This window comes from Nomascus leucogenys, chromosome 12, assembly GCF_006542625.1.
Source record: "Nomascus leucogenys isolate Asia chromosome 12, Asia_NLE_v1, whole genome shotgun sequence".
NCBI lineage: Eukaryota > Metazoa > Chordata > Mammalia > Primates > Hylobatidae > Nomascus > Nomascus leucogenys.
Window position 1 is genome coordinate 12,906,625 of NC_044392.1, and position 13,869 is coordinate 12,920,493.

Genomic DNA, 13,869 nt, shown 5'->3' on the forward strand with positions numbered 1-13,869 from the left:
TCTGTCGCCCAGGCTGGAGTGCAGTGGTGCAATGTGGACTCACTGCAACCTCTGCCTCCAGGGTTCAAGCAATTCTTCTGCCTCAGCCTCCCAAGTAGCTGAGATTACAGGCAACTGACACCACGCCTGGCTGATTTTTTGTATTTTTAGTAGAGATGGAGTTTTGCCATGTTGGCCAGGCTGGTCTTGAACTCCTGACCTCAGGTGATCCACCCGCCTTGGCCTCCCAAAGTGCTGGGATTACATGCATGAGCCACTGCATGCCCGGCTGATTCTTTTGGGTTTTCTATGCAAATAACAGTTCGGTTGGAGCCCGTGGTTTGGCAGTGCCTCCAGTCTGCAGGGTTGGTTTGTGACTTCTCCAGCAGTGCTCAGGAGCTCAGTTGTAAAGGTAGAAAAAGAGGATGTATGGGTTGATCCCAAGTTCAGGATTTCCCTAGACTAGGGTAATAGAAGGACAAGGGGCAGAGTACTGGAGGAGCTCACAAGAGAGTAGCTGACGTAATATACTTCAGGGTCTAGACAAGGAGGGGTGGACGAACTGAACAGTAAGGGCTGGGGAGCTAAAGGCCTCTGTGTCCTGGAGAGGGAGGAAGAGAGAGACTTGGAAGGAGGGGAAGCTGTGTCCCAGAATGGACACTGGGATGTCCGATTTCAGAGGTGATGCCTTTCTAGTACAGTGCAGAGATCCTCAGGTAAGAACGATCCCGTTTTATGGTTAAAGAAACAGGCTTGGAGAGCTTGTTGCCCAGTCACCCAACTCTAGTCAACAGCAGTGTTGGTCTGCTATACTCTACTTGCTCACGCTCTGTCTCCATTTTTCAGGTCCACTCTAGAACAGTCGATGGAGACAGCCAGGAGAGACAGCAGCAAGGGAAGTGGGAGCACAGGAGGGCAGACAGGAGACACGGCAGGCTCCTCCCAGCCCCTCAGCTGCTGCAGATAGGGAGGCAGGGCAGCTGCACTGCTGGGTCTTCTCATTGGCCCAGGAGCCCCCTCAGGCCACAGCAGCACACCCACAGCATCCCACATCCTGTGTCTGCCCGACGACTCCCTTCGTGTCCTCCTCTGTTACACACTGGAGCCCCACCACACGCTCTCTTCACCATCATTCCCCTTGTCCCTGTCACACACCCCATTTCCCCAAACACAGATGGGCTTCCTACACCACAGGCCCTGGGTTCCCCATTAAACACCTCATGCTCCCACCTCACTGTCCCTACTTGGGGTCCCTGCCACTCCCCTAGGCTCATCCCTAGCTGTGTGCCTCGTTCAGGCCCGCTTTTGCTGTGTCCACAGAGTGCATCGGATGGCTTCTGGAAATCTGTGGCCACTCGAGTGCCCAAGGAGCCCCCTGAGATTCGAATCCTCAACCCATATTTCATCCAGGAGGCCGCCTTCACCCTCATTGGCCTGCCCTTCAACAATGGCCTCATGGGCCGGGGGGTGAGATATCTGGGCCCCGGGAGAGGGAGGAGGAAAGCTGGGTCAGAAGTGCCTTGGAAGGAAGGGTGGGTGGTGGGTGGGGTAGTGCTTCTGCAAAATAGCTTTCTGGGGAAGAGGGCTCAGTCCTTGGGCATGGAGGCTAGCTCTAGGGAGCTTGGCTGAAGTCTCAGCTGTCCCAGCCCTCCAGCTGAACTCTGCACGCCTTCTCTCCCTCCCGCCCCCGTCTTCCAGAACATCCCTACCCTTGGCAGTGTGGCAGTGACCATGGCACTACACGGCTGTGACGAAGTGGCAGTCGCAGGATTTGGCTATGACATGAGCACACCCAACGCACCCCTGCACTACTATGAGACCGTTCGCATGGCAGCCATCAAAGAGGTTCGGGGCTGGGTGTGGGGGCAATCCCTGGGTGGGGATGAGGGGGAGGTGCATAAATGAGTAGTAAAGGGAGGAGCCAGTGGCTGGTCTGGCTGCCCAGAACTCCCCAGGAGGTCCTGACACCAGGCATCCTACGTGCCCTCTCCACAGCCTGAAGGCCTGAACCCAAGGCCTTCTCCTTGAACTTTCCTTCCAAGGGACTCCCCCTGCCCTGGTCCTGCACCTCCCTCCCCCTCACTGCATTCCCCAGCCAGGAACACTAGTCTAGCACCAGCTCAGCCATCCTCTCTACTGTGTAGTTCCTGCCTTCCCCCAGAGGATGCCATTTTCCCTCAAAAAAACCCACAACTAAACACTGCCTCTGGGTCTCAGGACTTCTCCGTATCTCTTCCACCCTTTCCCACAGCCAAGCACTGCAGCTCTTCATACCCAGAATTGTTTCCCAAGCATCTGTATGTAGGGTGCATTACAGGTCTCCAGCCTGTCAGCCAGCCTCTTCTGGCATTTCTCCCTCCCCAGCCAAGACCCCATATGGAAAATCTGAACCCCTCTTGCCACACTTCCACTTTGACCACCAGCCTTCCATGATCCCAGCCTGAAACCTGGAAATCTTGGGCCAGTGCTTCAACAGCTTCTCTGCTGCTACATCTGGGTGATGGGAGGTTGTTGGAGGGAACCTCCCATCTGTGCAGATTCCTGTTTCTGTAAGTCTGGGGGCTCTGGTCTCAGCCCTCATTCCTGCTTATCAGTCTTCTTACCTATCCTTCTCCATCATCTCCCTCTACTATTCCAGAGCCTTCCATGCCCCAAAAGCTCCTCCCTCTTCCAGTGAAGAAACTGAAGCCACAGAGGGGACTCTGGTCTGTCGGGCCCTGCACTGTACTCCCACTTGGCCCTTCACCCCTTGCAGCCTGGCTCCCCTCACACCTGACCCAGCTCCCACCAAGGTCACCACCTCAAGGTGGCCAATTCCAGTGGACACAACATCATCTTTCCTGATCTCTCAGAAACACTTTTTGTTCTTTGAACACTCCTTCTTCTTTGAACTTCTGAGTCAGTAATTTCCAACGTTCCTCTTATTTCACTCACCATTCTCTCACATTCTCTTTCTCAGCATCATCGATTCTGATCTACGCCTTAAAATTCATCATGGCTGGGCACAGTGGCTCATGCCTATAATCCCAGCACTTTGGGAGGCCAAGGCAGGGGCATTGCTTGAGCCCAGGAGTTTGAGAGCAGCCTGGGCAACATGGTGAAACCCCATCTCTACTAAAAATAGGAAAAATTGGCTGGGCGCGGTGGCTCACACCGGTAATCCCAGCACTTTGGGAGGCTAAGGTGGGCGGATCACCCGAGGTCAGGAGTTCAAGACCAGCCTGGCCAATATGGGGAAACCCTGTCTCTACTAAAAATACAAAAATTAGCCAGGCGTGGTGGTGGGCACCTGTGATCCCATCAACTCAGGAGGCTGAGGCAGAAGAATCACTTGAACTCAGGAGGCAGAGGTTGCAGTGAGCCGAGATCACACCACTGCACTCCAGCCTGGGCAACAAAATGAGACTCCATCTCAAAAATGAAAAATAGGAGGCAGGGCACGGTGGCTCATGCCTGTAATCCCGGCACTTTGGGAGGCCGAGGCGGGTGGATCACCTAAGGTCAGGAGTTTGAGACCAGCCTGGCCAATATGGTGAAGCCCTGTCTGTACTAAAAATACAAAAATTAGCCGGACGTGGTGGTAGACAACTGTAGTCCCAGCTACTCGGGAGACTGAGACAGGAGAATTGCTTGAACCTGGGAGGCGGAGGTTGCAGTGAGCTGAGATCATGCCACTGCACTCCAGCCTGGGTGACAGAGCAAGACTCTCAAAAAAGAAAAGAAAAAAAAAAAAAAAAAAACAGGCCGGGCACGGTGGCTCATGCCTGTAATCCCAGCACTTTGGGAGGCCGAGGTGGGCGGATCACAAGGTCAGAAGATCGAGACCATCCTGGCTAACACGGTGAAACCCCATCTCTACTAAAAATACAAAAAATTAGCTGGGCATGGTGGTGGGCGCCTGTAGTCCCAGCTGAGGCAGGAGAATGGCGTGAACCCGGGAGGTGGAGCTTGCAGTGAGCCAAGATCACACCACTGCACTCTAGCCTGGGCGACAAAGCAAGACTCCGTCTCAAAAAAAAAAAAAGAAAAACAGGAAAAGTTGTCTGGGAGCGCATGTAGTCCCTGCTACTTGGGAGACTGAGGTGGGAGGATCACTTGAGCCCAGGAAGTCAAGGCTGTAGTGAGCCATGATTGTGCCATTGCACTCCAGCCTGGGTGACAGTAAGACCCTGTCTCAAAAAAAAAAGGCACTAGCCAAGGCTTCATCTCAGACAGCCGTCTCTTCTCACTCTGCATGTTCTCTGGGAGATTTACATCCCTGTCCATGACTTCAGGTACCATCTATATTGTGTCAGGCTTTTTTGGTTCTTAGCCCCTTCAGACTGCTATAACAGAATATCATAGTCTGGGTGGCTTTTAAACAACAGAAATTCATTTCCCATAGTCCTGGAGGCTGGGAAGTGCAAGACCAAGGTGCGGGAAGATTCAGTATCTGGTCAGGACCCACCAGAGAGGTGGTTCATAGACAGCTGTCTTCTTGCTTTCCTCACATGATGGAAGAGGCAAGGCAGCTCTCCTGAGTCTCTCTCTTTTCTTTTTGAGATAGGGTTTCACTCTGTTGCCCAAGCTGGAGTGCAGTGGTGTGATCATAGCTCACTGCAGCCATAAACCCCTGGGCTCAAGTGATCCTCCCACCTCAGCCTCCCTAGTAGCAGACTGCAGGTGTGTGCCATCACACCTGGCTAATTTTTTTTATTTTTTGTAGAGATGAGATCTCGCTATGTTGCCCAAGCTGGTCTTGAACTCCTGGCCTCAAACGATCCTCCTGCCTTGGCCTCTCAAAGTGCTGGGATTACAGGCATGAGTCTGCACCTGGCCCTGAGTCTTATAAGAGCACTAATCCCATTCATGAGAGCTCTGCCCTCATGACCTGATCACCTCCCCAAAGGCCCCCACCTCCAAATTCCATTACATTGGGGGTTAGGTTTCAGTATATGAATTCGTGGGGAGGACATAAATATTCAGTCTACAGCAGGTTTAGTCCAACTACCTCAAGTGATTGGGAGTTATTTCAAGGATATATAAGGTACTTGGAAATCTCATAGGAAGCTAGAAACAGCCTTCCAGCTGGGCCTCCTGTTGTCTCGGATAGGGTTCAGGAGTGAGAAGCTCATTGTGGGTCTGGGACAGTTCTAGAACTGCCTCACCATCACCGTGGCCCCGAAAGTCTTCCATCCCTGCCACGCTTCATGTGCCTTCTTGCTGCTTTGTCCGCAGCCAGCACCCACTTCAGATTGCCTTCACAGCTTTTATCAGCCTCCTGGCTTCTACGTTTGCTTATATCTTTGGTCTTTTACAAATGCCTTTTATGAAAACTTTATGTAAAGTTGTATGCAGAGGGTGAGAGCCATAGACATGGGCAATGGCCAAATCGCAATGGGCTTTCTATGCCACGGAAGGAGTTTGCACTTTATTTAGAAGGCAGTAGGGAGCCATGGGTGAGTTTGAGACCTTACATTAGCATGTAGTGGATCACTGTGGCTGCAGAATGAAGGAGAGGGGGCGAGGCAGGAACAGAACCTAGTTGGGAGTTGCTGCACTTTGGGCAAGAGATGGTGACTCCTGAATCAGATCTTTGGCTGAGACAATGAGGAGAGAGGTGATGAGAGAGGCGATGATCCAGATCTTTGGCTAAGGCGATTAGTCAGAGGCAAGAAGTCCAGGCTGGAAGTATAAGGCGATGAGACAGAGGCAAGAAATAGGATTTTAACTCAGTAGGACCTACGGATTGCCTTGGTGCAGGAATGAGGTAGGACACTGCCTTCCCTGCAGCCCTCTCTGCTGGAGTCTTTTCATTTGCTTCCACCTGCCATACCTCCATTACATGTAAAACCTCACTGGCTCTGAGGCTCCCAGCATCTGCTGCACTGCACTCCCTGCAGAGTGCTTAAGAGTGTAGCTTCTTGGCCGGGCGCAGTGGCTCATGCCTGTAATCTCAGCACTTTGGGAAGCTGAGGCGGGTGGATCACCTGGGGTCAGGAGTTCGAGACCAGCCTGGCTAACATGGCAAAACCCCGTCTCTGCTAAAAATACAAAAATTAGCCAGGCGTGGTGGTGCATGCCTGTAATCCCAGCTACTCCAGAGGCTGAAGCAGGAGAATTGCCTGAGCCCAGGAGGGCTCAAGTGGAGGTTGCAGTGAGCAAAGATAGCTCCACTGCACTGTAGCCTGGGTGACAGAACAAGACTGTGTCTCAAAAAAAAAAAAAAAAAAGTGTAGCTTCTCAAATCATAAAAGATGACTTCGGGACCTTGGTTCAGGGGCTGACTCTAGACCTTCGTTTCCTTATCTAGGAAAGGGATAATAACAGCACCTACCTCCTAAGGTTTGGAAAGGACCAGCTGTGATCATGTGTAAAAAAGGCCTGGCACATAGTGAACACTCAGAAATCTTAGCCATTATGATTAATATTTTACCCCTACTTGCCACTGTTATTTACCAATCCCCAGAAAAGGATTCACTGAGAATGTTGGTGCCTGGGTTTAGAATCCCTCCGTTACCTGGGGTGTCTCATATGGACGATTCAACACCTTGGCTTCCCCTCGCTGCACCTGCACTTTCCTTGATCAGCTCACTCTGCAGGCCCAGCAGGAGTGTGTGGGATGTGGAGACACATGGACCAAGGATTGGATGCCGGGGATATGGAAGGGATGTCAAGGGAATTCATAAAGGAGACAGAGGAATCAGGAAGCATCGTGGAAGCCAAAGGAGCAGCATTCCAGGAAGAGCATCTACATTGTGGTGCTGGGAAACCCAGTAAGATGAGGGCTGAGAGGTGGCCGTCGGATGTAGCTGTTAGGAGTTAACTGCTGACTGTGGTGAGAACAGTTTCAAAGGAATAGTGGAGTGGAAGCCAGATTGCAGTAGTGAACAGTGAGTAGACGGCACCTACATCTGTGGTTAGAGACCACAGATGTTGCTCGTGGTAAGGGATCTTTCAGGATGCTTGGAAGAGAAGGGAGGAGAGAGACTGGGCAGTAGCTACAGGATGACGTGGCTTCATACAGGAATCTGTCACACAGCAGAGAAGTCCAGGCTGGAAGTATAGATCTGTCAGTTGTGTGCACAGCCGCTTCTTCAGATTTCCCAGAAAGAGGACAGAAAGTGAGAAGCGCAGCTCATCCTGGCAGGACCCTTGAACGTGGATACTTAATGGTTGGGCGAGGAGCCAAAGAAAAAGAGCTTCTGGCCGGGCGCGGTCCCTCACGCCTGTAATCCCAGCACTTTGGGAGGCTGAGGGGGGTGGATCATCTGAGGTCGGGAGTTCGAGACCAGCCTGACCAACATGGAGAAACCCCTTCTCTACTGAAAATACAAAATTAGCCAGGTGTGGTGGCGCATGCCTGTAATCCCAGCTACTCGGGAGGCTGGGGCAGGAGAATTGCTTGAACTCGGGAGGCAGAGGTTGCAGGGAGCTGAGATCACACCGTTGCACTCCAGCCTTGGCAACAAGAGTGAAACTCTGTCTCAAAAAAAAAAAAAGCTTCTGAGAGTGTGGACTGTGACATGGGATGGGCATCAATACTCAGAATCAAGGGCCCTGGTAAGGCTGGAGACCCCAGGATGACCAGAATCCTCCACCAGCCACAGCCAGTTCGGAGCTCAGGTGAACTCAGAAGTTGTCTGCATAGAATTAGGAAAAGAGCACCAGAGAGGTGGCATTGCTGGATCCAAGACAGCTACACCCCAGGGCTGACTTTCTTGTTTACTTTTTTATGATGGAAATTGTCAAGCATATTACGAGTACAGAGGATAATACCATGAACTCCCACGTTCCTGCCCCCCACCTTCCACAGGCATCAACAGGCGGCCAACATTGTTCCATCTCTTTGTCTCATGCTCCCACTCCACTGATTCAAACAAGTCTCAGATACCATGTATCCCTCCAACCATAAATACTTCATTCAGGCTGGGCGTGGTGGCTCACGCCTGTAATCTCATTACCTTGGGAGGCCAACGCAGGTGGATCACCTGAGGTTGGGAGTTCGAGACTAGCCTGCCCAACATGGCGAAATCCCGTCTCTGCTAAAAATACAAATTATCCGGTGGTGGTGCATGCCTGTGATCCCAGCTACTCGGGAGGCTGAGGCAAGAGAATTGCTTGAACCCGGGAGGCAGAGGTTGCAGTGAGCCGAGATCGCACCACTGCACTCCAGCCTGTGTGACAAGAGTGAAACTCCATCTCAAAAACAAAAACCACACCAAAACAAAAAACTTCATTTTCTCTAAAAGATAAAGACTGTTTTTTAAATTATTACACCTAAAAACATGAACAGTAATTCCTTAATATCATCAAATGTCCAGTCCTCTGCTGACCTTTTAACCCTCAGTGACTCCTAGTGGGTGCTGTTGACCCTGACCCATCAAATTGATTACTGCTTCTCCAGAGGATGATGAGGATGAGGGATAAGTAAAGGGGCAAACGAGTTTCCACATCTGCTTCAATCCTGGCCCTGTCATTCCTCCAAGCCTCTGTTTTCCCTGTAAAACCTAATTTCATTCAACAAATATTGAGGCACCTACTCTGTGCCTAACAGTCCCTACCCTCAAAGAGAGACAGTGAGCCAGATGCTGACATCGTCAATGAATGGGGATGAGTCGCCCAGGGATCTGCAATGAGGAGGGGCAAGTGCAGATGACAGAGTATAATGACAGGAACCTTGAAGGGGCTGGAGGGCTTTAGGGAGTCTGAGGGACAACGGGGTGTAAGGAAGACCCTTCCCGCCTTCAGAGGCTGTGGAGTGTGGAATGTGAGGGAAGAAACGGTCGCCACTTGAGAGGGGGTATGGGGGCGCTGTCCTTCAGGGCAGCTGGGTTTGTGGTTAGCACAAGAGGTTGAAGGGAATGCTCAGAGAAGAGGAATATTGGGAATTTGGCTGATGACTGCATAAGTTTCAGATGTAAAAGATTTGGAAGGTGGAGAAGGTTGACTGGATCAGAATAAGGGCTAGACAGAGCGAGCCATAAGTTCTTTTTAAAAAATTCATTTATTTATTATTTTTCAAAAGATGAGGTCTCGATACGTTGCCCAGGTGGACTAAGCTCAAGTGATCCTCCGGCCTCAGCCTCCCAAGTAGTTGGGACTAAGGCACAGGGCGCTGCATCCAACTCACTTCTCAGCACCAGTAAATAGTGGCTGTTAACGGTTATTGGTCGGGCACGTTGGCTCACACCAGTAATCCCAACATTTTGGGAGGCTGAGGCTGGTGGATCACAAGGTCAGGAGATCGAGACCATCCTGGCTAACATGGTGAAACCCCATCCCTACTTCAAATACAAAAAATTAGCCAGGCGTGGTGGCAGGCACTTGTAGTCCCAGCTACTCAGATGACTGAGGCAGGAGAATCCCTTGAACCTGGGAGGCGGAGGTTGCAGTGAGCCAAGATCGTGCCACTGCACTCCAGCCTGGGCAACAGAGCAAGACTCCATCTGGAAAAAAAAAAAAAAAAGACAAAAACCATTTATGTTGGTCCGGGCACAGTGGCTCATGCCTGTAATCCCAGCACTTTGGGAGGCTGAGGCAGGTGGATCATCTGAGTTCAGGAGTTCAAAACCAGCCTGACCAACATGGTGAAACCCCCATCTCTACTAAAAATACAAAATTAGCTGGGCGTGGTGGCGCACACCTGTAGTCCAGGCTACTCAGGTGGCTGAGGCAGGAGAATCACTTGAACCTGGGAGGCAGAGGTTGCAGTGAGCTGAGATCATGCCACTGCACACCAGCCTGGGCAATAAGAGCGAAACTCTGTCTCAAAAATAAATAAATAATAAACAGTTATGGTGAAGCTCAGTGCTGACAAACGCAACAGAGAGGTCACTTGGGGACAAACTCTGATAAGGCTGCTGTCATTCAGCCCTTCATTCATTAAATCAAGGCTTTTTCATCAAAGTTTTCTGGTGAGAGTCCTGGGGTTAGGAAAGGACCCTATCCTGGGTACAGCCTTCCCCAGAAGCCTCTTCTAGTAATTTTGAAATATATGACATTATTATTAACTATAGTCAAATGTGCTCACCATAAAAAATTGGTAAGTCGGTGAGGTTGGCTTGTTTTAATTATCCCACAATGTATACATCTATCAAAACATCACATTCTACCCCAAAAATATGTACAATTCTTTCAATTAAAAAATTATTATTATTATTATTATTATTTGAGATGGAGTCTTGCTCTGTTGCCCAGGCTGGAGTGCAGTGGCGCGATCTCGGCTCACTGCAAGCTCCGCCTCCCAAGTTCACACCGTTCTCCTGCCTCAGCCTCCCGAGTAGCTGGGACTACAGGCGCCCGCCACCGTGCCCGGGTAATTTTTTTTGTATTTTTAGTAGAGACAGGGTTTCACCACGGTCTTGATCTCCTGACCTCGTGATCCGCCTGCCTCAGCCTCCCAAAGTGCTGGGATTACAGGCGTGAGCCACCGCGCCCGGCCTAAAAAATTAGTTTCAATTATTATTATTATTTATTTATTTGAGACAGAATCTCTCTTGCCCAGGCTGGAGTGCAGTGGCGCGATCTCGGCTCACTGCAACCTCTGCCTCCCGGGTTCAAGTGATTCTCCTGCCTCAGCCTCCTGAGTAGCTGGGATTACAGGCGCTACCATCACACCCAGCTAATTTTTGTATTTTTAGTAGAGACGGGGTTTCACCATGTTGGTCAGGCTGGTTTGAACTCCTGACCTCGTGATCCGCCCATCTTGGCCTCCCAAAGTGCTGGGATTACAGGCGTGAGCCACCGCGCCTGGCCTATTTTTAATTTTCTAAAAAAGATTTGCCATCTCTCTGCAGGCCCCATGGCTTCTCTGATCTGGGAGGCAGGATTTCATCCGCAGCCTCCAGGCCTGGAGAGTAGATTGCATCAGGCCAGGGAGTGACTCAGCCACCCCTTGCTGTTGGACTTCAGTGACTCACACTGCCTGCCCGCAGGGTGTCTATAACCTAGGTGCTTCGTGACAAGAAGTGGCTTGAGGTCTGTGGGAACAAGGTCCTTGCGCCAGCACTGAGGAGGGAGGTTGGGAAGCTTAACGGTTTCCCTGGGACGAGGAAAGGGGTATGAAGGTTCTTTTTTCCCTGTCTTGGGAAAGGAGGAGGATGAGCTGTGGCACTTCTAGAGCAGGGTCATCATTATCTTGTAGACACAACTGATTACAAGTATCTGCCTTCAGGTTTCCACAGTCACAGAGTATTGGAGAGTGGTGACTGGAAGAAGGCACCGAGCCCCGGAAGGGGCAGTAAAGGTTTGAGCAAAGGCCCAACTGATCACTTCATCTCTCCTTTCAGTCCTGGACGCACAATATCCAGCGAGAGAAAGAGTTTCTGCGGAAGCTGGTGAAAGCTCGCGTCATCACTGATCTAAGCAGTGGCATCTGAGTGGGCCCAGCACATGGCCATAGAGGCCCAGGCACCACCAGGAGCAGCAGCAGCCAGCACCACCTACACAGGAGTCTTCAGACCCAGAGAAGGATGGTGCCAAGGGCCCCAGGGGCAGCGAGGCCTTGGTGGAGCAGCCAGAGCTGTGCCTGCTCAGCAGCCAGTCTCAGAGACCAGCACTCAGCCTCATTCAGCATGGGTCCTTGATGCCAGAGGGCCAGCAGGCTCCTGGCTGTGCCCAGCAGGCCCAGCATGCAGGCGGTGGGACACTGGGCAGCAAGGCTGCTGCTGGAATCACTTCTCCAATCAGTGTTTGGTGTATTATCATTTTGTGCATTTGGGTAGGGGGGAGGGTAGGGATAATTTATTTTTAAATAAGGTTGGAGATGTCAAGTTGGGTTCACTTGCCATGCAGGAAGAGGCCCACTAGAGGGCCCATCAGGCAGTGTTACCAGTTAGCTCCCTGTGGGGCAGGAGTGCCATGACCAGCCTGTACCTTGCTGTGGGGCTACAGGGTGGTGGGCAGGATCTCAAGCCAGCCCCCTTCAGCTCATGACACTGGCCTTTCTTGGGGAGAAGATGGGGTATTCCCACTCACCAGCCCTAGCTGTCCCATAGGGAAACCCTGGAGCCATCCCTTCGGAGCCAAGAAGACCGCCCCGGGGCTACAGCAGAAAGAACTTTAAAGCTCAGGAGGGTGACGCCCAGCTCCGCCTGCTGGGAAGAGCTCGCCTCCACAGCTGCAGCTGACCCATAGGACCACCGCAGGCCCAGACTCACCAACTTGCCGCAGCTGCAGCTGACCCATAGGACCACCGCAGGCCTGGACTCACCAACTTGCCACATGTTCTAGGTTTCGGCAACAAGACTGCCAGGTGGTTGGGTTCTGCCTTCAGCCTGGACCAGAGGGAAGTGAGGCCCAAGGACCTTACCCAAGCTGTGGCAGCCATCCCAGGCCACCCCCGTGGAAGCAATAAAGCTCTTCCCTGAGCCTGGCCTTTTTTTGCCTTCTCCGACTTTCCTGGAAGAAACAGGAACCTAAAGCCTCAGCAACTATGCCAAACCCTCGGGCCCTCTCCCCAGTCCACAGAGTCCTGGGTCCCTTTCACTTCTTGTGTCAATGCAGGACCTAGGTAGCCATCCAGAGGCCTCTGGAGCATCTCCTGTATCCTCTTTGCTTTGAGACCAGAGGTTTCAGGGCACGCTCTTAGAGGAGACAGAGGCACAGGACTGGAGCCCTAGGACATTGCCTTGGGGTGCCACAGCCCCACCTCTGGAAGGACAGATATTCCTGCAAGCACAGGAAAGATATGCTGCTGAGCCCCTGCAGCAAGCAGAGGCCACAGACCTACCCTACTACCCACACTCCCATCCCTTTGGGAAGGACATGCCCCACCCCCCATCATTAGCACAAAGGCACACCCTCTCCCTTCAGCCCTGCTCTAGGCATCCTCTGTCATACTTTAGAAAAGATGGCACCTTGCCTTCTTAAGAGTCCTAGAGTCTGATCCCTCTCTTCCCCAGCATCCCCAGGCAGGCCTGAGAATGGACAGACCAGACTGTCTCCTGCACTTGAGGCCATGAAGTGAGCTTCCTGTCACACACTGCCACTGTGGCAGGCAGTAAGTGGGGTGGCCAGCCCCTGCGCCTCTCTCCTGCCCACCCCAATCCCAGAGTCCAGGCAGCCCTGGGCTACCCTCCCACTGGTGAGCCCTAAGGCTGGAGTCCTGGCCATCCCAGGGACCAGCAGCCCCCTACATGCTCCTTCCCACTGTGGCTGGCCTTAAGCAGAAGCCTCCTGGGCTGGGGGGTAAGGGAGGCCCTGACTGAGGGACAGGTCAACCCCAAAACCCCCTCCATTTCTACCGGAAATAAGGCCACTACCATGTACATGTTCCTGCCTGGATGGTGCCCTGTGGAGTTGTACAGGGCATAGGCTGAATGCCCATAAGTGGTATCCCTGGCTGAAAAAGCCCCAAGGCAGGTGCCCCGACTGAGCAGCCGGTTGTGGGAGGTGACAGAGCAGACTGCTCCCTGCTTGGCCTCCTATCCCAGGGGGCTCCTGGCACGCCTGCAGCAGCCCCACCACCTCCAGCAGCAGTTCTCTGTGGTCTGACTTCTAGTCCTCACCACCGTGGAAAACTACTTTCACACCAGCTATGGTGCTGAGCCCTGGTCATGCATCACAATCACCTGTGCAACTTGAAAACTGCACATGTCCACCCTGAAAGTCTGATTCGGGTCTGGGTTGAGGCCCGGATGTGGGTAGTTTTTAAAGGTCCCCAGTGGTTCTGAAGCATAGCCAGGGTACAGCTGGTCCACACACATCCCCAGTACTCTCATCCCTGACCACAGCTTCCAGTTGCCAGTTGGTTGACAATTCTCTAATTGCCTTTGCCAGCGCAGCTCTCTCTGCTTCCCTCCAAGCTACAAATTCACCTGCTTCCTGAACATTTCCACTTGGATAATCCACAGGCCCTTCCAACTCAACATGTCCAACACTGAACTTAGGAGCCCCTGCCTTTCCTCC

At 52.2% G+C, this 13,869-nt stretch overlaps 1 protein-coding gene across 9 annotated transcripts in view; it reads left to right on the forward strand.

Annotated features, from left to right (window-relative positions):
* The window catches only part of ST3GAL3 (ST3 beta-galactoside alpha-2,3-sialyltransferase 3), a 221,934-nt gene extending 209,605 nt beyond the window's left edge, over positions 1-12,329 (forward strand). For 4 of the 9 annotated variants that reach the window (XR_004032577.1, XM_030823710.1, XM_030823711.1 and 1 more), the window contains 3 exons: positions 1,300-1,446; positions 1,678-1,824; positions 11,250-12,329. Coding sequence is in view for 8 of the 9 variants with exons in the window: in XM_030823710.1 (XP_030679570.1) it covers positions 1,300-1,446; positions 1,678-1,824; positions 11,250-11,339 (384 nt within the window). In the remaining variant the exon portion in view is untranslated. Of the gene's footprint in view, positions 1-825; positions 1,447-1,677; positions 1,825-11,249 lie in introns of those variants that run through there. The other 5 variants (XM_030823706.1, XM_030823705.1, XM_030823707.1 and 2 more) reach the window with 2 other exon arrangements.
* Positions 12,330-13,869: the final 1,540 nt, after the last annotated feature.